At 45.9% G+C, this 20,752-nt stretch overlaps 3 protein-coding genes across 4 annotated transcripts; 2 read left to right on the top strand and 1 right to left on the bottom strand.

Annotated features, from left to right (window-relative positions):
- The first annotated feature begins 1,148 nt into the window (after positions 1 to 1,148).
- SNRPG (small nuclear ribonucleoprotein polypeptide G) lies at positions 1,149 to 3,223 on the top strand. Its single transcript, XM_061552646.1, has 4 exons — positions 1,149 to 1,322; positions 1,689 to 1,711; positions 1,922 to 2,046; positions 3,004 to 3,223. The coding sequence occupies exons 1-4, from the start codon at positions 1,291 to 1,293 to the stop codon at positions 3,052 to 3,054; spliced, it is 231 nt and encodes a 76-aa protein (XP_061408630.1). The 5' UTR covers positions 1,149 to 1,290; the 3' UTR covers positions 3,055 to 3,223.
- A 3,484-nt stretch (positions 3,224 to 6,707) lies between these two features.
- On the top strand, positions 6,708 to 15,498 carry LOC133343445 (uncharacterized). Of its 2 annotated transcripts, none has more exons than XM_061553067.1 (11): positions 6,708 to 6,856; positions 7,973 to 8,145; positions 8,392 to 8,502; positions 8,856 to 8,963; positions 9,131 to 9,279; positions 9,652 to 9,810; positions 10,917 to 11,026; positions 11,193 to 11,304; positions 12,014 to 12,141; positions 12,860 to 13,007; positions 13,841 to 15,498. In XM_061553067.1, the coding sequence occupies exons 2-11, from the start codon at positions 7,990 to 7,992 to the stop codon at positions 13,887 to 13,889; spliced, it is 1,230 nt and encodes a 409-aa protein (XP_061409051.1). In that variant the 5' UTR covers positions 6,708 to 6,856; positions 7,973 to 7,989; the 3' UTR covers positions 13,890 to 15,498. The 2 variants fall into 2 exon arrangements, with proteins under 2 accessions (XP_061409051.1, XP_061409052.1); XM_061553068.1 differs by lacking the exon at positions 6,708 to 6,856 and adding an exon at positions 7,539 to 7,676.
- On the bottom strand, positions 14,212 to 20,069 carry TADA2B (transcriptional adaptor 2B). The gene is made up of 3 exons (XM_061553066.1): positions 18,533 to 20,069; positions 16,778 to 17,413; positions 14,212 to 16,283 (listed from the first exon to the last, which is right to left on the bottom strand). The coding sequence occupies exons 1-3, from the start codon at positions 19,363 to 19,365 to the stop codon at positions 16,010 to 16,012; spliced, it is 1,743 nt and encodes a 580-aa protein (XP_061409050.1). The 5' UTR covers positions 19,366 to 20,069; the 3' UTR covers positions 14,212 to 16,009.
- Positions 20,070 to 20,752: the final 683 nt, after the last annotated feature.

The raw sequence follows: 20,752 nt of genomic DNA, 5'->3' as shown, positions 1-20,752 counted from the left end.
GTGCCGTGGTGGGAGAGACAATTTAGATTGACCATTCCCCTCATGGCATTTGTAATCACCACAGCAGACAAATGGGGGAACCTAAGCCTAGTTCGATTCCTGCTCATATCCAACACCGGTGATGATTATCTGATCCAGTTCTGGGCCTCCCCTAGGTCGACTCAACCGCGATGTACAAACATCGCCACTGGGGAGTCAAAGGTGGCCGGGCGTGCCGGTGGGCCAGGCTATACGGGGAGATCGTTAGTGTGTTTGTATGCAATTGTCCCCACAATTGTATACACACACAGTCATCATCATCAGGACTCGAGGTAAGTGAAAATAAAACTAGATTTATTTCTCTGTTACTTTATTTTGCTTCTATTTACTATACAGTATATTACAGTATCGCATGCAAACGAACATGTTTTCTGATTTGTGTATTTAATGCGTCCCATTTTTCTGCAACTTGTACACTATTGTTACACTGACCGTGCGTGCCTTTAAAGACGACGTTATTGTTCCGACTTACGAACGGGGCTCGTGCATAATGCACGGGCATAATATGACTTTAAACCCCCCGCCAAATCTCCTACGCATTTCACAAGTAGTACTAATCGCATATCTGCATTTCCTATGAATATGCTAAATTCCTCTTGATATGCAAATTATTTTGTCAAGGCGCTCTCCCCCCTCCATCCCAGCAGCTTAAATAGACGCACCAAGCCTGGGGTGTGTCATTCAGACTCTGTCTTATCGACAGACCTGTTCTCCACCTGAGGACGGCTGCTTGCGTTGTGGCCGAAACGTCGTGAGAACTATTTTATTATATTTTATTTTTATTATTTTATAATATTTTATTTTTATTATTTTATTATTTCCATTCTACGCGACTTTACCGAAAGAACCAAGAAGATGAATCCCTGCAGTCACGAAAGCTTTAAATCGAAATTTAGGGGCTCAAGAACTTTAAGTTTTCGTGGGAGGCACAAGGGGCGGGGCGGGGCTTGGCGGGGGCGGGGCTTGGGAGCGCGGGGGGGCGGGGCTTGGGAAGGGCGGGGCGCGGGGGCGGGGCTTGAGATCGCGGGGGGCGGGGCTTGGGAGCGTGGGGGGCGGGGCTTGAGAGCGCGGGGGGCGGGGCTTGAGAGCGCGGGGGGCGGGGCTGTGCACGTCACGTGATCCCGAGCGGAAGTGCGTCACGTAGTGGCGGCCACACTCCGCGGCCTCCTCTCGCCTCTTACCCCGTGGGTCCCTCAGACGCTTCGCGACTTTCATTTCACGACTCGAATCGAGTGAAAGACCGCGTCCACCATGAGCAAGGCGCATCCCCCCGAGCTCAAGAAGTAAGCAGGCGGTCACGCGGTCCCACGGCAAGCCAACGCGCGGTCAGCGCTGGCGGGGAGTTTGTGCGCGGGAATGAGCGCTGCGGCCTGCGTGGGCTTAGGCGAGGCGCTGGTTGCGGCCTATCACTCGCCATTAACAATTGTCTGTGTCGCGTGCGGTGCTTTATTTGTTGTTAATTACCGTGTTTAGTTTACGCAGGAATGGACTACGGCCGTAAATTGCTTCGATGTATGCGCCGAGCACGACTTGGTTGTTAGTGTCGCCAGCCTGCTGCTGGCTTCATGCGTGAGTGAATGAATGAACGGGGCCGCATGTGTATGTTCGTCCCTAATGTGTGCGCCTCCTTGTGTCTTTCTTGGCTTTAGGTTCATGGACAAGAAGCTGAGCCGTAAGTAATTGGCGACGTTTTTTTGCCGGGCATGAAAAATGTCAAGCGTATCATAATTAAGATTATTTGACCAAACACTGTATCGCGCTTAAGTGCTTTTGATTTGTTTTATTTTATACTCTGGAGCTTTGTCGACTCTAGTGATTACATTATGTTTACAGAAATTTTGCGAATTCATGGCCTCTGATTAACTTGATTGTTGCCTTGCAGTGAAGTTGAACGGGTCGCGGACGGTAACGGGCATCCTACGCGGATTCGATCCTTTCATGAACCTGGTGATGGACGAGTGCTTTGAGCTGTGTCAGGGCGGCGTGCAGAACGATGTTGGCATGGTGGTGAGTGAGCAGCCACTGGCATCGTGCTTTCATGCAATTTTAATCAGAATAATCAGCCTTTATCAATCTAAGCTATACTATTTTTTATTTACCAGGTCAGGCCCACTGAGCTATACTGTATAGGACTTTTTCGGAGATGACCTGGCCACACATGATAGCCAAATACTCAAAATTGATCGTTATAAATGTGTAAGGAAAAACAGGAGGTCCCAGAGAAAAATCCACGCGACCATGGGGATAACATGCAAACGCCAAATATATAGGTGTCAGTGTCGGGATCGAATCCATGACCTGTGTACCAGGCGAGGTAGTTAACATTTTGCCACAGTGGCGCCCACTGCTCGGTGCTTGTTAACTTGCAACTTCGATTTTGTCAAACTTCACGGTGGTCGGGTGTTTGGGAAGGGTCACTGCATTGAATTGACCATTGCTACTTAGAACGCACCGACTATCTAAAGAAATAAATGATTATGAAGAGTGACAACCTACTCTATCATCGAGGGAAAGTAAGACAGTAATTATGGAGGAGTGGGATTCTAGTCTCCGTGCAAATTATACGTAGATTTTTGGGGTACAAGATTTAATTTGATAGTGCCCAGATAAGCCAGAATATCAGTACGTTTTTGCAGAAACGTTTTCAATCATTTAATGAGTCATATTTTTGTAATACTTTAGCTTGTTTGCGTTTGTTTCTATAGCTGAGAGTGAAGCTGTAGTGCTAGAAATAAAATGTTCTATGGCGACATTTGCCATTGAAGCAGTGTATATTTAAAAGTACCATGGTAGAGCTGTGTTTTTATATAAAGCATCTGTGTTTTACCTTGGTCAGTTTTAAAATGAATTTAAATTTTTTGCCACTTAATATACCTTACGCAATTGTGAATAAAAAAAGTAATGTTTGGTTACAGAAGAATCACTTTCTGACATTAATTGAGCTCTGTATTTTTTTTTCAACAGGTGATTAGAGGAAACAGTATCATCATGTTGGAGGCCCTGGAGCGAGTATAGCTCTCCATGAGCTCTTCATGTTTATCATGTCAAGCGTTCATAGAAACAGTTTCATAATATTCTTGGAAAATAATACATTGATGCAATTGTTTAGATGCAGCAAGGATTGTTTGTACGTAACATAAATGTTCCCTTGTTTATACAATAAAGTTGTAATTTTTACGTTGTGCATTCAATCGTTTTGTGGGTTTATTAGAGTATATTGCAACCTTTTGGTTATTCGCATCTTGTATTTTTATTGGTTTAGAATGCCAAAAAACATTATTCAGCCATGGTCTATCCACGTGTAGATAAAAACATTCACAAACCGTCACTATCTCATGGTTTATCGTAAAAGTCCATCTACTGCACATGAGATTATTTCATTGCTCAATGATAATTCTCAGTGTGGACATTCAGGTGTTGCACCCTCCCTTGTCATTGCTGTTTCTTGACCTCCATCAATCATGCGTTACAGCAATGTGTCCTGCCCCAAGCCCACCACGATATAGAAATATGAAGCTAAATGTTTACGATCTCTAATGCATGTTTTCCGCCAGTAAATCCAAGCTTGCACCTCTCCATGCTTTGTGTACTTGGCTTTTTATTTATATTATCTACTAGCTTGTATACCCGGTGTTGCCCGGGCCAAAGAATATTTCAAAACTATTCAAAATCTAACAGCAGTGCGTACCGACTGGTGGTACCTGCTATGATTACAGCAGTGCATACCGACTGGTGGTACCTGCTATCACTACAGTAGTACATGCTGACTATATAGCACAAAGTACTCATCTGACAAGTGGCGTGGTGAAGCCTAGTCCCGTGTAGAGCCTCCGGACTCACCGAGATTGTCCAGCCGGCCGAGGTGGCACCTTGGCAGGCTGGGGCTGGGCTGCTACCCCTGACCCCCCCAGCCACGATCTCCTCGGCCGCTCTGCAGTAATATCTACAGCCTATAGTGGTAGCATCTACCACTTTATAGTAGTAACTGCACGCATCGGGGTGGGGGGGACATCACACAGTGAAGAATTAACGTCAGCGTTTAGTGTATTTGTATAGCATTTTTAACGCGAAATAAAATGTCCCCCTCCCACCAAAGGCGTGCAACTTGGCATGGGTCGTCCGCCCTACCAAAGGCGCGTGAGTTGGTATGGGCGTGCACGCGTCATAAATAGCGCACAAAAATCTCATGAAATCGTTAATTAAACTAATTTAAAGTTGACGGATGTGAAAAAGGAATAACACTTGCTGACGGCGGGGCTTATGGCGTGGTACCTGGCTTTTTATTTTACGTAAACCCCACCGTTGAGCCAAATCCTTTGCAAGCGCACGAATACAAACCCACAATTTTTTTTTATATAAAAGATAGATGTTTGAAATCCTTGTCCTAGCAGGTAATATGCGTTGGATTATATCTTTAGGAACATTTATATACTGCTTTTAATTATTTAGTAAAACATTTCCAAAAGCACTGTTATCCATCTACATCTTGATTTTATTATTCCCAATACACAACACATTCCTGCGGAGGGAGCTGGTAGGAACGTTGGGTTGCTCGGTCAATGGCCAGGGTCAACGGCCGACTGTGAGGGCGGGCACAAGCCGGCGTGAGTAGGTTAAACGTTGAGTTTTATAATGTCACCACGGGGTGACCAGCCCCTCCCCATCCAGCCCCACCCCTACCACCCCCCACCCAGCCCCACCCTCCCCATCCAGCCCCTCCCCACCCAGCCCCTCCCTGCACGACGGACGGACACAATAATCCCCTGTGGGCTGGTGTAACCAGGAGGTTCCTACCAGTATTATCTCTCCTAGGCATACATACTATGTGTTTTTCACTTGTCTCTACAATGGATATATTTGTTTTCCAAACGTTTGCATGATGTTTTTCCCCTCATTTGAACCTTATGGCGAGACCCCGGAGTCACATAAGCCCCTGGCTCTGGCATGAACATAAAGTCAACAAAGACTTTGGTCTTTTTCACCAATGGGTTTGAAGGATGGTGGAAAGTGTTGTCTTGTTAAACTATGCCTTTAAAACTGAAAATTATTGCCTGCAGTAGCTATTTAAATACACTATCGAAAAATTATTTACACCCCTCTGTCAATCATCGTGTTTCTCTGTGGATTTGTGAACACTATGTTAATAGTACATACAATAGTACGCGTTTTCAATGCGCTGTTCATATTGTAACAAGCGTTTTTACCAGTGTTACTCTACAGAGTAGTGGGTCACCGCTCCTCTTATCTGCATTGATACGAGTGGTATGTGGGGCTATGGCTTAACCGCAAAAAAAAACTATCTGCATAGATGCATACTGACAAGAGAAGTATGAATTATCAAACAGGTTGAATTAACAGTGCAACGCATCTCATCTGTTAAATATCTGCAGGTAATAGGATTGTCATCGATTGATCCTGGCTGCAGACATTGGTAGGTCACAAATAATAATGAAGATAGAGCACTATGAGACCTCATTTACCAGTGGCAATGGAGACTAGGCTCTAAGAAAAGCTATCTTGGGTGTGGACCAATCAACTTCAAGGACAGTGCATATCATTATTTTTGTTTGCATTTTGACTGCTTGTGTTGTGGTTATTGCAAACATGATCCCTTGTATAAATGTGTCAGTTTTTGTACCAGTTGAAAGGGTAAAAACCTATTACGAAGATAGAGCAGTTTCACTGTATAATGCATACCGTTATGACAAATAAAGAACTTAAGTCGTGTAGGCAATTTAAGCAGCTTTGAATACCACTCATGATCCTGCCCATACCCGAGCATGGAGTGCATTCGCTTGTTGAGCTCTTCTGCGCATTCGTCCTCGCTGCTGCGCTTGGGCATGACATGACAACAGAATGATCTGCGCCAGGCGGGTCGCGGCGTTGATGTACGGAGTCGCCAAAAATTAATGTATTAATTACAATTTTGACTTCCTTTTATTCGGGACCCCGGGGTCCCGCCATAAGGTCAATTTATATAGAGCCCAATATTAGGCTGTTCCTTTCCTGCAGTTAATTGCTATTGATAGTTATTTTTTTAATACATATGTCTATTTCTCTACTCCAGTTTTCACAACATAGTATTGCTGAATAACGGGATTGTGTGATTTCTTATCAAACTTGCCGATTAATATATATTTTTGTAATTGATGCAATCGTGGTGTAGCTGTTACAAATTTGGAATAGGTTTTTCTAGATTCATTTTAGGCCTTGTTTTTTTTGAGAGATTGGACGACTGCAACGATTTCCACTGAGTCAAACAACTTTTCAGTCTCAAAAAAACTAGGCATACTATCGGAAACTAATAGTTTGTAATCGATGGTTGAAACCTTTTGCTCAGAACTGCGTTTAAAAACAAGCTTAACCAGTGAAGTTAATGTTATGTGCCATCGTTTTTAAGTGCAACCGAACTTTGTGAATTGCCATTCACTTTCTGTACCATTTACTTTCGGTGTCTGATTGGTAGCAAGCATTTAGATGGTATATTATACTTTAAAACAGCCTGTCAACTGCATGCACCTAAATTTAATGCAAATTTTGTGTGGGGAAAGATAACTTAAAAACATTGGTTCCAGCAAATCATTGGTTAACTTTTTGTTGGTAAAGGCACTAACCTTTGGACTTTGACTTTGCTTACGCAGGACACTACTTTTAACGGCTACCACTCCCAAAGTTTCATCAGATATATAGTTACTGTGACTAAACACACTTGCACTTGAGTATAAACACGGAAAACGTGTATATGCATGCAGTATATACCGTCTCAATACATGAACACCCAAAGACACTGAACTTCTTATCACCTTTACATTTGAAGGTAAGCAATTTGTTGTGCTTACTGTGTTTGCACATAATCAAGACATGGGTGTTTGCAAAGTACAAGTAGCAAACATTGCGGGTGAGTTAAAGCAATTAAAATGTCATACATTTGATATCACATTGGCACTGCCGGTGTGGATGTTGTAGTGTAAAATCAGAGGTCGCCGGTTCGTTTAAACTCTCGGCACAGTAGTTGAAACAATTGCGTGTCTTAAACACGCGTGCTTCTGTCCACCCAGAAGCAGAAATTGGAAGTCAAATTTAGGACCAACTTAAGTCCCGATTGACAAACTTCAAACATCAAGCTACAAGGGTAATCGGTGAGGGAAATAAAGTTTTCCACTAGCGCATCGGTCGACAGCCACAATTGTGTGCGAGCACACAGTATGTATGTATGTATGTTGAACTTCTTTCGCCCGTATGTAGCCAACCTTGCTAATTAGAGGTTCAGGGAAAGACAACAAATTTAACTCAAAAAGCAGTTCTCAAGAAATGAGTTTTCAAACTCGATTTAAAAGTGCATGTCTATGATAACAGTGGCATTATTTTCGGACGACAACAATACGTGTGTACACCACGCGGTTTACTTGGCAGGTAGCAATGTAAAGGTGTAAAGTGTGGATACTCCTACCCCCCTCTCTCTATTTAAGGCCTCGACACAGAGACGCTGTCTTTCTGTGTGCCTATGTGTGTGTGTATCTCTCTTTGTCTCTGTGTGAGTCTCTCTCTCTGCTTGTGTGTTCTGTCTGTGTGTCTCCGTGTCTATGTTTTGTCTCTCTCTCAAATTTAGCAATCTTTGGAAGAACGTGATCAACCAGGTAGGGTGTTGACTGTTGTGTTGTCCGACTCTCTGTGTTGTATTGCATTATATTTCCAAGTTGACTATGTTTGTTTTCTCATTCATTTTTCTATGGTTGCTTGTGTTGCAACCGAAACGTATTCTATTATTTAATTTAATTTATTTTTACGTGACTTTACCGAAAGAAACAAAGAGTAATTGCTGCAGCCACGAAAGCTTAGAATCTAGTTTACTCCTACCTCTTCAACGATGCCTCGCCAGTGGACGTGAGTGACGAACGGGCTGCACCTGTATCTTTGCGGGTGTTCTGTTCAGCACGCTGGCTAGTGACCATGTTGCTGTTGCTGCTGGGAGCAGCCTCGGTGCTGCTGGTGGTGTGGTGGCTATTTCGTGATGATCCCCAAAAGCTGTTTGGGGTCTACAGCCAACCCGGCAAGTTCTATCACATCAAATACGCGTTCTTCTACTGCTTATACACGCTGCGCCAGGTACCTTGCACCTTTTATCAATCTCGTTTTTATCTTTTGCACACAATAGCCGGCCTCGACAATAAATGTGTTCTTGAAACTCACCACTAATTAAACATACTTTGTAACAGCTAAAGTCTGTCGTTGATGTTATGTTGAAGCATGCTAATACATTTTTGTGTTAAAGTGAAAATTTTAAAAGTGCTTCTAGAGCGTGAGAGTAGGTTCTCATACAAATGAAAAATATTGCTCTGTGATGCTTTCCAGTGGAGAAACAAACGTGAGCAGAATGTAATTGGGCAGGCTGGGTACGGCAGGAGGTCACGAAGCACGCCTGCCCAGATGGAATGTACACAGCCACTCTCGAACAACCCTAAGGTACGCTGACCTTGTCAAAGAAATGTAGCCACATTGCAACTCTGCACCACCCGACACGGCCAATCAGTAAAAATGTGTCACGTTGACAAAGACAAATAGTTCACTGCTTTAGCCCACCGGTGTGTTGAAGCCACAAGATGGCGAATTGCCCGATGATGCATCCAGCATCATCGGGCAATTCGCCATTTAAACCCAAAAACGTTGATTATGAATAACATTGGTTGCGAAAGCCTACGTGTTAAATTGCAACTCTGCTTGCAACAGAAAACGCACGTGTGTGCTTATCGTATGTTGATATGCACATTTTTGTCCTGTTATCAATCGATGGATTTGTGTTTTTTACTTTTGTTCAGGCCATTGATGCAGTTTATTTCAATGCAGCCAATAAGCAAGGATGTTATCTTGTGGCGGCCACGGCTCGACGGCCCAACAAAGTCATAAACGGCTTTATCATGATGAAGGTAAAGTTCAAGGTCTAATATGTCCCTGGTAAAAGTACCGTGCCGGTCAGCAGTTGGTTCGGAATTATTTATTTGATTAATAATGCATGTTGGAATAACTTCATATACATTACGCGTCTTTTAAATGGATCCACTTGCAATGAAAATATGTGTCTCTCCATGTTTAGCTGCCAAACATAGGGCTCCTATTGAGTACCAAGCTACCTGACACCATCTTGCATGCAGAGGAGGACATGACGTTTGGCGCAGAAGGTTTGACAATAAAGCCATTGGAACCAATGAGAAAGTGGAAACTTCTTTTTGATGGACCGATGAGGTAAACTGTCGATTCATTGAAGACAAAAATCACATCATTGCATGGGGTCGGCTGCTCATGTTTTCTACATGTAGCTTTTCTCTGTGCCTATTCTCTCGTCACACACAATATCCTCATATTATTCCACCTCGTCCTTCCCATCTCTCATTCGGTCTCCCTCTACTCCTGCCCTGTATGGCACCTCCGATTAGTGCGGTTGGCTATGTACGGTGCGAAAAAAGTTCAACATACATATGTACTGACTATCTCTTCCCACAGTGTGAATTGACAACTCAAATTGTACAATCAGGATTTTCACTAAGGTTACCTCTTGCCATAAATTGCTTGCCTATATCTTTTTTTGTGATGGTCATGCATTGTTTTCCATCTCAGGCTAAGGGGGGAGGATCGCACATTAAACGTGATCGTGGACCTGGTCTGGGAGAGCACCCTGCCATATTTTGACTTCGACACGGAATTGCACCCCACTTTCATCTGTCGCGGTATCGCTCGCGAGCCATGGAGTGGCACATTCTTCAAAGACCTCGAGGAGTGAGCCATACGCTGCACCACTTAATTTCAAATTTCTTTACCGCTTTCCAACTAAGATTGAAAGTGTATGCGTTAGCTCTGTCCATCTCTCTGTGACAGTGGGACATTGTAACTCTCCGAAACATTATCCGAAATAAGTGAATCTGTAATATAAAGTAGCTTTGCTTATAAGGAGTTATCCTTTTGAAAACTGCCCATACTGATCAAAGGAATGCCAAAACTTGGAGACAGAATTTAAACAAAAAGGACTACAGTATTTGTAAATATGCAAATAGGTTTTTCCCAAACAGCTACCTAACCACTGCTGTACTGTACTAATTCAATACTTTTGAGATCAAACGCAAGTTGGAAGGTGTGACGTAATCTGTCCATATGTTTAATTTCCCCTAAACTTTCACTGTACATTTTTTATAGTAATGTTAATAGATGTATCCAATTCCTTCACCCCCCCCCCCCCCCCCCAAATTATCATTCTTATTAGTTTGGTTTCATTTGCAGTCACTTGATCGAGGCTGAGACCATCAACTCACGACACTTGAGAATACAATGAAATCAGGGATCACTGAACCCCTGCTTCGGTCCAAGGTTCTCAGTGTCAGGACTCTCATGGTTTTTAAGACGGTGATTGGTTTCTGTGCGTTAGTGTTTTCAGCAAGTAGAGGAAGGTGCCGTCCATAAATGACGTCACGCGATTTTGGACGATTTTTGACCCCCCCCCCCCTCGTCACACGGCGTCACAAAAAGTCAGACCTCCCATCAAATATGACGTCACAAAGCTCTGCCCCCCCCCCCAATCATATTTCCATTTTGAAAAGAAAATATGCTTCAAATCGCTTTAAACTATTGTCATTGTAGTGCGTATTTAATGTGGCGCTGCACTCTGATGTTGTAAGAGTGTTGTTATAACAATTCCTGTAGTGGTGTTATAACAATTCTACATTTATTTAAAGTTGCGCATTTTGATGTGACGTCACATTTCTCAAACCCACCTCCCCCTCGTCACACATCGTCACAAATGTCTGACCCCACCCCCCGTGCGTCACGCCATTTATGGATGGCCCCTAAGATGATAACACTTTGGTGCTTTGCCCTTCCATCCCTCGCAGGTCTCACCAGACGCACTATGAGCAGTTTGGGTGGCTTCGTGGCACCATCACCGTGGAGGGCTTTGCTCCACAAAAGCTCATCATGGGCTCCATGAGAGATCACTCCTATGGTGACGAGTTTACTAAACCTCAGACGGAGTTATCGACTTATACACCTAAATGTTTTCGAATTAGAATTTATGCGGGCATCGTTGAGAAATATAATTGTTACATATTTGCTTTCTTTTGCACACACTCAACCATAACACACCCATAATGCCTTGTTTTCTGGCCCAGGCAAGAAGCGCGAGTGGAAGTACCTGCATCGTTATGCCTTTCACATGGTGACACTGGAGGATGGAACACAGTTTAACGTTGGGGTCGTTTCTCAGCCCATCACCACTTCTGTGTAAGTCACTCATTCCACCTGACTGCAACCAATTCTATTTTAGTTTTTTACTTTTTTTTTTTAGTAAACTGATCTGACAAAGCTACATGTTAACATTATTACAGCCATAACCAAATCACATGGAATGCGCTGGATCTTGGAAACTAAGATAGTTTAGTTTAGTGTTTGGATGGGCGACCACCATATATGAACAGGGCTATGCTGTAAGTAGCAGAGGGCAGTGCGGTATAATATATTGATGTTCTGCACCTCAAAGCTCCCACGTATATGCTGCCCTGCCTTCACCAACCAGTAGTGAGTTTTAGCAAGTTGGAGACCAATGATGGTCACCACCGTGACCCTCATGGTGTGGGGAGACCCTCATCCAGATGTGGATATACAAAGAACTGTATATGTGTACATGTACGTTTTTACGCCGTTTTAATAACACCGCAGCTTCAAATGGTAATTGTTAGATAATTAATCGTTTTAATACAGCGCCCGAGTCGCCGAGTGTGCTTTACATCACATCTCATCTTTAACATTGTTAAGGGCACTCACAGTAGCAGCTGTCCCTGTGGGTACAAGGTGACCCATCACCTGGCTTGCAAAGGGGCAAAGTGTGTCAGTAGGGCAGCGATGATTGCAATGTATAATACATTGAGCAAGTTTGATTTGAGTATATTCGATGTGTTTCATGACGTTATTTTGCCCTCTGACCTACCTGCAGTTTGGAGATGGGCTACTTGTACACACCGGTTGGAGAGATGCATAGCGTGAACTGGACTGACTTCGATCTGGCCTACCATGGCGAAGGGGGGACCCCACCCTCGGATTACGGATTCCGCTTCCGTGCAGGTCTACAACGCACCTATCTAGCCTCACGGGAGGTGGCGGTCCTCGTTATGCTTCCAGTGAGATGGTTATCAAATGTACAGGCGGTGCAACTGCACCGGAGTCCACGGGCCAGAGGAGCACCCTGGCACTGGGCTTCGGGGAAATTGGACAGGGGCCCATGCTCTACCATTCTCACACCACTGTGCCTGAGTTGGCTCACACCGTCTTAATACAGACAGTGTGTGAGTGAAATGCTAGAATTCGCTCTCCTATGTGTTTTCGGGTTCTGCTACACATTTTCCGATTATACAACCCCCAAACACATCGGAGAGCTTTACAGCACAACTGAAACAAAACCACAGTAATAAGTGCTTATCTTACTAGCTGACCAATATTATCCATAATATATGTTTTTGGGTTAGATCACGTAAATATAAATGTGTCGTTAAACCCGCCACCACCCGACACAGCCAATTAGTAAGGGTTTCCACGTAAACAAAACATGGCGATTCGTAACTAGTTCAGTACACCTGATGTATTGGAGAATAAAAACACAAAGTATACAATTCGAGCACGACGTTTCGCCGGTAATTACAACCAACATCATCAGGCGACAGCCAGAGTTGTGGAGAAATCCTCCTGTTTCGGTCTAAAAATAGTGGGATAAATGTGATGTCGACGACATTATGTATGGCTGAGATATGTTTGTAACATTTCAGCTATGTTCCCTGCTGTTCAGGTGGGAAGCTGTACAATGTGCAGTGCCTCGTGCAGGACGTCTCGGAGTTCTACATTGGCTTCGAGTGGGAGGCTCGCATTGTGGAGAGGCTGTGCCTCTTCATCGTTAACGGAAAGCGCGGCTGGGGCATCTCCGAGTGGCATTATCGGCGAGTGCTTATTCTCTTCCTCCTCATTCCACGATACTGACAAATTTCACTCATTTTCTCAAACATATGCTCCATAAATCTAGGATTGAAGCTTTCGTGACTGCAGGAATTACTTTACTCATTGGTTCTTTCGGTAAAGTCACGTATGTAGAAATAAAATAAAAATAAAATTAAAATAGATCACGACGTTTCGAACGCACCACAAGCGCTCGTCCTCAGGTGAAAATGGCGTAAACAACACAGCGAGGGAACACACAGAGGGACATCACACAGAGCACACAGAGAACGGCAAACTGCACGGAGGCAAATACAGCAAGAAGATGGGAGACGCGAACTCAGCAAACCTTAGAAATAGAATACGATGCAACCCAGTCGGCCAACAACTGCCAAGATTTCCCCTTTTAAAGTCCAGACTTGTTTTTGTTATATCTTCTGCGTATGACTGAGCTTTCTGTATGAGGAGGCTTCATTTTCACCTTCTTTATATTACCATCTGCATTCCGTCTGTGCACTGCAGCCTATTATGACCTCACTCTCTTCAGATATGAAGTCCTCTAGATGTAACTGCCCCACCATGTGTACATATTCATATGTACTTTGATATACATTATTTTTAAAATCTAAATTGTAATGTATGGTTTATGTGCGTTGCATATGGCGGAGGATTATTTGACCAATCAACTCATGTGTAGGTACTAGGTTGGATTATTACATCGTAGGATCGTGAGAGATGGCAGACTTGGGGAGACCTTGCCCCAGCAGTGGATTGAGCATGGTGGATGATGATGATGAATGTATTGTGGTTTTAAAATAATAGCATTCCTATTTTACAGGCATCATGGCGGACGTCCAAAAGAGTATTCTTCAACAGACCCTCAGTAGGGAGGTGTGAAGATGAAAGATACATGGATCCATGAAAAAAACTGATGCCTCACTTAATTATTTTTGTGCTGTAATTATTTTACAATTTTGACAATACAATATATCAGTGTTGTGAGAGATGTTTACCTGTAATGAATTAAGCACAACATGAATAGCAAATAATTAAGCATTGTATTGAAATGCATTGCATTTAGATTGACAAATGTAAACTTACTGAATGCTGCATTTGTTTGAGTATATTCATTGTCTAAAAAAAATGGAGAAAAGGTTAATTCTATCTCAACATATTACTTCGTAGAAGTAAATCAACACGACATGCTGCTTCGTTGTTAAAACATTTATGTGCTGTCATCAAGTCAAACATGAACGATGCATTACAGTGCAATAAACACAGGCAGTTCGTGTAAAATAACCTACTTTGTAAGTTTCCAAAAAAAAGTGCATCTTTGAGTCTCTATATATGCCACACATCAATCACGCACATTGATGATTGTTATGGCCACAATTCACAATTTCGATACACAGTACTTAAGCTTAAATCACAGCACGTGAAGGGGTGGGTTCAAGAAGTGAGCAGGTCACTCATGAGTGGCACTCAAATCGCTTCCTCCAGCCCTGATGCACTTTTGCTTGCAAAGGCGTAGCATGATTGGCATGGGCCCTGGAGCAAGGTATAAAATGGAGGCCCCTGTTAAACCCTTTCCCATTCAAAGACGTCTGCAATTTGCAGGATGGGTGTCCCGTTCTCCACCGAATCACGGAACGTCCAAGCAGTTCAGCGTTCATTTTATTTAGAGGCGTAGCGCCATTGTTTTTTTTTTAAGATATTGTACTCACCACAGAGAACTACAGTGACACAAACGCATTTTATGATAGCTGGTACCAAACTGTGCCACACCCCCTTCCGCATGGCATTTTACTTCGGGAATCGGAAGTAAAACTGATGATTGTACATGTACGTCATCGGAATGGGAGAGGGTTCATTTCCATCCTCTACATAACCCAGTAACTGGGGACCCTCTTGCCTGCGGGCCCCTGTGCAGCTGCACTCAATAGTTCTACAACTACTTGCAACTTCTGTAATCATTTCTCATGGCCCTTCTCCAATATCTCTGGCACACATTAATAATACAAGTTTATAAAGACACGAGAGGAAATACTTTTACAGTCCGTTAATGTGTCACACATTCACTTACAATATAATGTGTACGGTATAAAACCCAAGTCAAGGCTTGGAAGAATAACGTGTCTAGACATTGGCAAATTATTAGCAAAAACACCATGACAATTTAAGTGACATCAACAATTAAGCAAGACAATGTTTTGGATAATGCATTGAATAGGACTTAGGGAATATTAGTGAAGGACTGTTGAGAAATATTGATCCTAGTTGTTTTCATCACTGACCACACTTCACAACACCAGCAGAGTGAAGTGTGATCAAACAACCCCCATGACTAAAATGGCATATGGAGGCCTTCATTCAGGAGCGGATTGATGAAGGGCTGAACATTACTGTTATTGTATGATCATGTAAAGCAAGTATAACAAAATGATGTATCTCCCTCCTTGCACCCCTCCACTCGAATAAACTTCCCCTCTATATTAAGCAGGCCTCCACCTTAACCTCCTTTTGTTCCTCTCTTAAAGCTCACCTCTTCTCCATTGCCCATTCTTCTTCTTTCCTCCCCTCGCCCCTCCACTCCTTTCCGTCCCTCCCCTACCATTTCATAACCCCCATGTGCCCTCTGTTACGGTCACTCATTCCTCGGCCCTTGGACTTTCCTGCCATTTAAATCACTATTTTTATGGGTTTTTTTTACTCTGTGAAACACCTTGAGCTAAGGTGCTCAATTATAATTATTGACAGAGACTTCACAAAGTCTCAATACTCTTGGGTGCTTATTTATTAACCACAGCATTTCATTCAGAATAAATTAAGCATCTTAATATTCAGCTAGATTATTATAATACTGCGTTTTATTTTTTTTGGCATTTTTAAACATGCTCGCTCTTCCAAGTGTAAACTCAGGGGACAGGGCTTGTATGTATGTGGAACTTCTTTCGCACCGTACATAGCCAACCGTGCTAATCGGGAGGTGCCGTAGAGGCTTCATCCTCTATTGCGCCTCTCGGGCAATCCAGCCACTCTTGGTTAGGAAGCTGAGGATGCGCTTCTTGTGCGACTTGTCGAGGTAGGGGGGCAGGCGTGGCTTGGAGGGGATACCCTGCCGCTTCTGGAGGTAGTCGCGGATGAGGATGGCCTTGATGGTGACGTAGCGCGTGGGGCTCAGCCCGAGGGAGCCGCACAGCAAGCGCTCCTGCTCCGACAGCTCCTGGAAGCCTGGGAGGCTCTCCAGGGTGGGCACGTCGCCGTCGGGCTGCTCCTTGTTCCTGTGTGGATGGCCACGGAGCAAAATAAATTGTCATCCTCCATCGCACAGGTTAAAGACAGGCCCTATTGTAAGCGCACTTTTACTCTGATCATTGAGCTCTATGTAAGCATATGGCACAGTGTCACAGGATACATAGTTTCAATAGTTACGAAGTTTGATACTAAAGGATCAACTGTGCGAACTGTATAAAAGGAAATTAGCGATAATAAGCATTAATGTCTAAAAATGTATTGGTAAATTATTCGCAGAAACACCATAAACAATGAGAGTGCCATCAATAATCAATTTTTAACAATTTTGCCGAAGGATTGGTCCCCGTTTTGACGCCTGGTCAGTATGGCATAGATATCGAGAGTGAAGTTGCACTGCCTGCACTGCTACGGTTTTAGACCCCCCTTGCTCCGTGTGGCAAATCTAACCAGTGTGCGGGCGGTGCAAGCACACACGCAACGGCAATGCCACCGCCTTGACGCCTGCCCCACGCAGACCCACCTGAGCGCGAGGGCACCGAGGCGTGTGTTGGGCGTGGGGGGCCGCCCGCTCTGCCTCGTGGTCGGCGTGGGGGGCCTCCCCGCCTTGCGCTTCTCCCTCCGGTGCTTGGCCGCCTCGTACTCGGCCGACTCCTCGAGACGGGTGATGCCGTCGCAGCGGTACCTCTGCAGCTCGCGCACGCGCAGCCGCAAGCCGCGCTCGCGGCTGCCGCTCTCCATCATCTCGTCGAGCTTGTGCGCCGGCAGGAAGCGGCAGAAGGGCTGCATTCTCCCGCGCAGCTCCGTCTCCTCCTTGGAGGGCGGCCGCCCCTTGGGGCCGCGGTCGCGCTCCTTGCCCAGGAAGCCCGCGATGAGGTTGTACTCGCGCACGATCTGCTTGCGCCGCTGCCGCTCCTCCACGCGGCGGACGTACATGTCCACACAGGCGCGCTTCAGCTCCAGGTCAAGCTCGTCGTCCGAGTAGCTGAGGGCCAAGCCGCTGATGAGGCCCTCCGCCTCGGGGTCGTGCTCCACCTCGAAGTCGTCGCGCAGGGGCAGGTAGCCCAGCTGCTGGCGCTCGGCCGGGGAGAGCTCGAGGAGACACGGTGACGGTGGAGGGCTGCCCAAGCCGGGCTCCGTGCACGTGTGGTCTGTCACTCTTAAATACATCCAAAGCGCCTGTTGTTAGGATCACCAACTCCAAGTGCTCAATACTGTACTCACTGCCCAGAGGATGTGGTGGTATCAAATTTAATTACATGCACATGCATAACCCCTTTTGTCAATCCACTACTGGATGAGAGCCTCCCTGTGCTGGTCACGGAAGTTATTTGGTAATGTTGGTCAGTGTGGGTTAAGTGAAGGTGGGGAGCACAAACTTGGAAGAGTAAAAGCACAGTACAACAATGGATGTTTCTGCACTGCCATCTGCAGCCCACAAATTAGCCCCACAAATAATGGCATCATGTATGTGCACGATAGTCACCCATCCAAGGACGATGCAGCCTCCAACTTGTTTATCTTCAAATACGGTATCTTTAATCAGGTGCATTCCACGCGACTTGGTAAAATCAACTAATAATGTCCTTTATTTATCCAGTAAAACTTTACTGAGTGTCCAGCATTGTTTGGCCAATTACATCCATGAGTGTCACGTTGGAGAAAACTGCAGTACCCAGAAAAACCTCACATATACGAAGAAGAGGCTACACTCAATGCTCTGTACACGGGGAGATTCCAGAATCCAATGCTGTACTGCCATCTCAAGACCAACCTACAGGGAACTGTTTCGATATTGGGCCTTCCAGTGGATTTCTAATGAGATGGTCCCTAATGAGATGGTCCCAGCAACGGCAACGTAAGAACATAAAACATTTGGCTCTGCATTTCATCTCAGCTCACCTCTGTATCGGGCAGGGAAGGTGTGAACACACTGCCCCCTAGTGTGCGGATTTGAGGATCAGAGATCTGGAAGGAATATCAAAAGTACTGTACATACTGTAGTTTTGTCATAGCCACTTCCGAGGGCTATTCTGGAACACAGAGTTACACTGCACTGCGAGAGTTCTAAATGGATTCTTCGTCCGATGACATGACGCAAACAGCACAACAGTTATAGAGATGAATAAAACAGCATAGCGCGCGGACCTGAGGAATTAATGCAGTTACCCATGCGTAGCTTTTTTGTGGTTGTGCTGTATAGCCCTCTCAATGTCTTTTCTGTTTATACCGCGTGTTGTTCGGCATGATGTCCGACGTTTCGCTCCACGTCGGTTACCTGTTGGGGATGATGGCAGGGATGCACGCCCTCCCGATGTTACCGTACACGAAGCGACCTAGGTAGTGCTCCGTGGCCTCTGCCGCCGTGCGGGAGCCCACGTGCGCCGCCACGTCCTCCCAGTTACCGAAGCCATACTGCTCCACGGCCTCCAGCAGCAGTTGCTCTTCGCAGTTACTCCACGGGGCAGAAGGTCCCGCCGGGATGTCCTCAGGCGCCCCGGGCTGCCGGGTCAACGGCTCGTCCGGTCGCGTCTCCTCCGCCGACTCCGGCGCCGTCTGCGCGGCTGCCCCCGCCGAAGCCGCTGACATCGGCGCGTGGGTTGGAGCCGCCGGGGTCGGAGCCTGCGTCTGAGTCGGAGCCACCGAGATTGGAACCTGGGTCGGAGCGGGGGTCGCGGCCGACGCTGCCGGTGCCGTGGCCAGCGCCGCGACGCAGGGGGTCGCCCTGGGTAGTTGCTGCAGCTCAGGCGCACGGCCACTGCCGGGGCCACACGCCGGCTGTTGGAGGACCATCTGGTAGGAGTGCCAGCGGCGGTGCGGGCCCAGCTCAGCTCCGGCGCTGAAGCACTCGAGGCAGAGCTCCATGTCCGCGCACTCGGCGCAGCGCAGACGCAGGGCGGTCGCTTCCTCCAGGCAGTTGACGCAGTATTTCTTGATGCCGGATAGGGAGGATGAGGAGGAGGACGAGGAGGACGAGGACGACGATGACGAGGACGACGACGAAGATGAAGAGGAGGACGATGACGACGAGGATGATGATGGTGCCGCTGCCGGCTCCGCCGTTTTCTCGGGAGCGGGGCGTTGGCGCTGCCACTGCGCGCCGCGCTCCATCGCTGGAGGGGGGAGGGGGTACGGTGGATGAATCGGCGCCCCTGGCTCCGCCGGCCTTGCCCCTGCCTTGCCCCTCCTCCCACGCCAAAGAAGGAGCCCCGTTGCTGCCCTTGCAGCCCTGACCTTGCCCCTCCTGCGCTAGTGCGCATGAGGGACGACCGTCGATTATTAATTAGGAGACCGAGCGCTCCGCTCAGAGTGAGTTCATTTGAAATGCAAAATTATGCAATGATTGTACGTGTGCTCGCTTGTGTGTGCGTGTGTATATGTGTACGTATGTATAGACTGGCACGAGCGACCGATCATCCATCGTGACGCATTGCACTCGGAGTGCATTATGTCCACTGATTTATTTGTGTTGCTGCCATGGAAACAGCCTTTTTTCAACCAAATCCGACATGCTATTGACCTACTTAAATAAATCAGGCGCATATTTTCTACAAATCCCTTAATTATATAAACGTGCATCAATAATTATCCACGATTTGAGCTTCGGTTTTTGCTTTCACTGCAATTGTAAATTGCCCTTCGGTAAAAAAAATAAGCAATACATTAGCCGGGTCTTTTTTTAGCACGGCCATCCGTAACGTATTAAAATACACACTTGCTGTCGTCCGCGAACAATGTGGCCTCCAATAAATTTTGCAAATATATCAGAGAGGAGGGGGCGGGTGAAATCCATCATGTTCCCAGCCCAAGGCTTCCTGCTGCCCGCACGGCAGTGGTTGGGTGCAATGCAGTGCGGGCGCTGTCCTTGGTGCTGATGAAACGTCACTGACTCCCCCCCCACCCCCCTTTTGTTCCAGCCACTGTGCCAGGGTGTTGGGTAGGCGGTGTTCTGCATCGCAAACGCACGGCACTTCAGAGTGGCCGAGTGTGGTTCTGGAGCCACACAATCAATGGCCTTGTCAGAGCAATAAAGCAACGAGTACCGGCATCGGTAAGGTTTTGGGCTCCAGCCATCCGTGGATTTAAACCAGGTTTTCCGTGTAGAGAAAAGGTAGAGAAAAGGTTGATGCAGTTAGCACAGCGATTAAGGTTAAGGTTATTCCTTATTCCTTTTGCATGATGTAGTATACATATGTTCAATACAGCTTTATAACCAACATTTTTAAGGCATTTAAACTAGTTCCTTAATGTGGGCTATATTTTACTCCGACTACACAATCCGCAAAGCCATCACTCCAACCATCAAGAAGGATCCTGTTGAGGAGCCTTTCAAGACCATCACCTTACCCTACATTGCTGGGGTCACAAAAAAGATCTCCAAAATCCTGATTAAACACAAGATCCAGGTCCGATTCAACACAGTACATAAAATCCGTGATCTGGTCCCGTCTGTAAAAGATGTGGTTCCAGACATACAGTACCCTGGCGTCTACAAACT

Source organism: Lethenteron reissneri, chromosome 17, assembly GCF_015708825.2.
Source record: "Lethenteron reissneri isolate LAM-NWPU_2019-01 chromosome 17, ASM1570882v1, whole genome shotgun sequence".
Lineage (NCBI taxonomy): Eukaryota > Metazoa > Chordata > Hyperoartia > Petromyzontiformes > Petromyzontidae > Lethenteron > Lethenteron reissneri.
Note: the sequence above shows the minus strand (reverse complement) of the source record. Positions and strands in the feature narration are given on the sequence as shown.

Excerpts from the sequence above, each read along its gene's own strand:
- TADA2B (XM_061553066.1), bottom strand. The coding sequence starts at position 19,365 with ATGGAGCGCGGCGCGCAGTGGCAGCGCCAACGCCCCGCTCCCGAGAAA. Across the intron at positions 17,414-18,532 it reads CCTGCCATCATCCCCAACAG|AGTGACAGACCACACGTGCA; the intron begins GTAACCGACGTG and ends GATGTATTTAAG. Across the intron at positions 16,284-16,777 it reads CTCGGTGCCCTCGCGCTCAG|GAACAAGGAGCAGCCCGACG; the intron begins GTGGGTCTGCGT and ends CCATCCACACAG.
- SNRPG (XM_061552646.1), top strand. The coding sequence starts at position 1,291 with ATGAGCAAGGCGCATCCCCCCGAGCTCAAGAA. Across the intron at positions 1,323-1,688 it reads CATCCCCCCGAGCTCAAGAA|GTTCATGGACAAGAAGCTGA; the intron begins GTAAGCAGGCGG and ends TCTTGGCTTTAG. Across the intron at positions 1,712-1,921 it reads CATGGACAAGAAGCTGAGCC|TGAAGTTGAACGGGTCGCGG; the intron begins GTAAGTAATTGG and ends GTTGCCTTGCAG.
- LOC133343445 (XM_061553067.1), top strand. The coding sequence starts at position 7,990 with ATGTTGCTGTTGCTGCTGGGAGCAGCCTCGGTGCTGCTGGTGGTGTGG. Across the intron at positions 11,027-11,192 it reads CATGAGAGATCACTCCTATG|GCAAGAAGCGCGAGTGGAAG; the intron begins GTGACGAGTTTA and ends TTTCTGGCCCAG. Across the intron at positions 12,142-12,859 it reads CGGATTCCGCTTCCGTGCAG|GTGGGAAGCTGTACAATGTG; the intron begins GTCTACAACGCA and ends CCTGCTGTTCAG.